We start from the raw sequence: 2,707 nt of genomic DNA, 5'->3' as shown, positions 1-2,707 counted from the left end.
GTAACAAGAATTAAAACAAATTGAGGATACATTAGCATTGATTTTGTTCTTGTTCTTTATGCAAGATTGCTCTAAGTGCCCTACTTGCTTGCATCTATTGTAAAACCGACCATTGCTCTTCACAAAGCTAGCTTTGGGAGTAGCAAAGGCCGCCTTGCCTTTCTCGAGAGTATAGCCCAATCCCTCTTTGTTAAGAGAGAACCTTAGGCTACTCAAGCACTTTAGCAAGTGAGCATCACCGTCATAGGCCTTGCCTAGGGCATGAGTGAGCTCATCCACCTCTCTTGATAGTCTCATTTTCAACCATTAGTGAGGCAGCACAAGTGAAACCATAACTAGTAGTAGAGGTAGGAGTGGTAGCGGTGGTGGATGATGAGCTACAAGAAAGGTTAGTGGGAGCAACAACAATAGGTTCATGAAATGAATCTTCAATAATGGCACAAATTATGCCCACATCACATGATACTATAACCCTTTCCTTTTCTAGTTCAAGAAGCAAGGAGTGAGCCTTTTCAAGCTTGGTGTGAGCTTTGCCAAGCTTCTCATGGGCTTTCACTAGCCTCTCATGAGTAGCATTGAGCTCATCAAAGGATTGCTCCAGAGCACTAAGCTTCTTTAGCAAATCTTTGCACTTCTTATTTTTCTTGTTAATTATTGAGTCGGCTTGTTCTAGCATGTTCATTAGTTGTTTATTTGAGAATTCATCATCATCACTATCATTTTTACTTTCACTATTATTATTTTCACTCTCATCATATTTTACGTTGGAGCCCTTGACCATGAAGCATGATGGAGTGTCAAATAGTGAAGGCTTGTTGTTGATAGCAATGCTTGCTAGTGCCTTCTTCTTGGATGCCTTGTCATCATCACTTGAATTATCATTGGTGGAGGCACAACTATTCCATGTGACAACATAGCATCCACCCTTCTTCTTCTTCTTGAAGGTCATCTTCTTTTCTTTCTTCTCCTTCTTGTCTTTCTTGCTCTTCTTCTCATTATCCTCATTGTCACTATTATAGGGGCAATCTGCTACAACATGAACGGGGCTCTTGTATTTGTAGCACAACCTCATATACTCCTTGTTCTTAAAGTGATCTCTTCTCTTCCTTGCACCGTAGCCTTTCTTCTTCATCATCTTGCCAAACTTGCGTACAAGAAAGCTAGTGCTTCATCATCACTATCATCATGAGAGCATTCTTCATCACTTGATTCTTCCTTCTTAGCCTTGCCCTTGCTCTTGTTCTTGGAGGATGAAGTGTCGGCCTTGAATGCCACACTCTTCTTCTTCTTGTCTTCCTCCATCATATTTTTTTCACCATCACTATTGTATTGGTCATCGGTCATCACATCAGCAAACACCTTATTTGGAGTAACATCCTTCAATCAACCTCTAAAGATGATGGTTCTCAATGTCTTGTATCTCTTTGGCAAATGCATCAAGAACTTATGAGAGAAGTCCTCATCCTTCACCTTCTCACCCAAACTTTTGAGATCATTGATAATGACTTGTAGCCTATAGAACATCTCCGGGATGGACTCATCATCCTTCATCTTGAAGTTTGATAGCTTGTCTTTGAGCATGTAGAGCTTGGCACTTTTTACCTTTGAAGTGCCCTCATATGTTTTTTCTAATCTCACCCAAACTTCACTTATCTTCTCAAGATCTTTGATCTGCTCAAACATCTTTGAATCAATGCCATTATATATAGTGTTGAGTGCCATAGTGTTGCATTGCTTATTGATCTTGTCATTGTCGGTGAGATTGGTAGGGTCAATAAACACAAACTCATTCTCTACCACATCCTACACCTTGTCATTGATTGATCCAAGGTATATCTTCATCTTTCTCTTTCAATAATCAAAAGATTAGCCATCAAAGAACGATGGTTTGCCCCCAACATAGTTGAACATAATTTGAGCCATAATTTACACCGAAGGTTGTTAAGCCTTGAAACAAACGGTGACCATGGCCCTGATACCACTTGAAAGGTTCTAATATGGCTAGAGGGGGGTGAATAGCATATTTAAAAATCTACAAGATCACTAGAGCAATTTGATTAATATGATAAATAGTGAAATGCAAACTTACTCTAGCTCTACAAGGGTTGCAAGCTACCTATCCAACAATTCTAGTTACTATAATCACTAGGCACATAAATGGCTAAGTCACTACTCACTAAGAGCTCTCACACTTGCTATACTAAAGAGCTCCACTAGATGATCTTAAGCTACAAAACAAGCTCTCAATTCTAACTACACTAAAGAGTTTGCTACAACTAGTTTGTGGGAATGTAAACGAGTGAGTAGGGTGATTATATCATCGCGTAGAGGAGTGAACCAATCACAAGATGAGTATCAATTCAATCACCGGGAGAATACTAAAGGGCAAGAGACAACCAATTTTTCTCCTAAAGTTCACGTTCTTGTTGGCATGCTAGTCCTCATTGTGTCGACCAACACTTGATGGTTCGACGGATAAGAGCTGTTGCACGAAACCTCGTCCACATAATTGGGCACTGTAAGAACCTACCCACAAGTAAGGTAACTCAATGACACAAGCAATCCACTAGAGTTACCTTTCGGATCTCCGCCAGGGATAGTACAAGATCCCTCACAATCACCGGAGCCGACCACGAACAATCACCAACATGTGCCAAAGCTCCTCCGTTGTTCCAAGCCGTCTAGGCGGCGGCAACCACCAAGAGTA

The 2,707-nt window shown here is 40.7% G+C and overlaps 1 protein-coding gene across 1 annotated transcript; it reads right to left on the bottom strand.

Annotated features, from left to right (window-relative positions):
* Positions 1-271: 271 nt before the first annotated feature.
* LOC136465454 (uncharacterized) lies at positions 272-1,344 on the bottom strand. Its single transcript, XM_066464178.1, has 2 exons — positions 1,146-1,344; positions 272-1,026 (listed from the first exon to the last, which is right to left on the bottom strand). Exons 1-2 carry the CDS (start codon positions 1,342-1,344, stop codon positions 272-274), a joined length of 954 nt encoding a protein of 317 aa, XP_066320275.1.
* Positions 1,345-2,707: the final 1,363 nt, after the last annotated feature.

Source organism: Miscanthus floridulus, chromosome 7 (genome assembly GCF_019320115.1).
Source record: "Miscanthus floridulus cultivar M001 chromosome 7, ASM1932011v1, whole genome shotgun sequence".
Lineage (NCBI taxonomy): Eukaryota > Viridiplantae > Streptophyta > Magnoliopsida > Poales > Poaceae > Miscanthus > Miscanthus floridulus.
The sequence above is the reverse complement of the archived record's forward strand: the minus strand, read 5'-3'. Positions and strand labels throughout refer to the sequence as shown.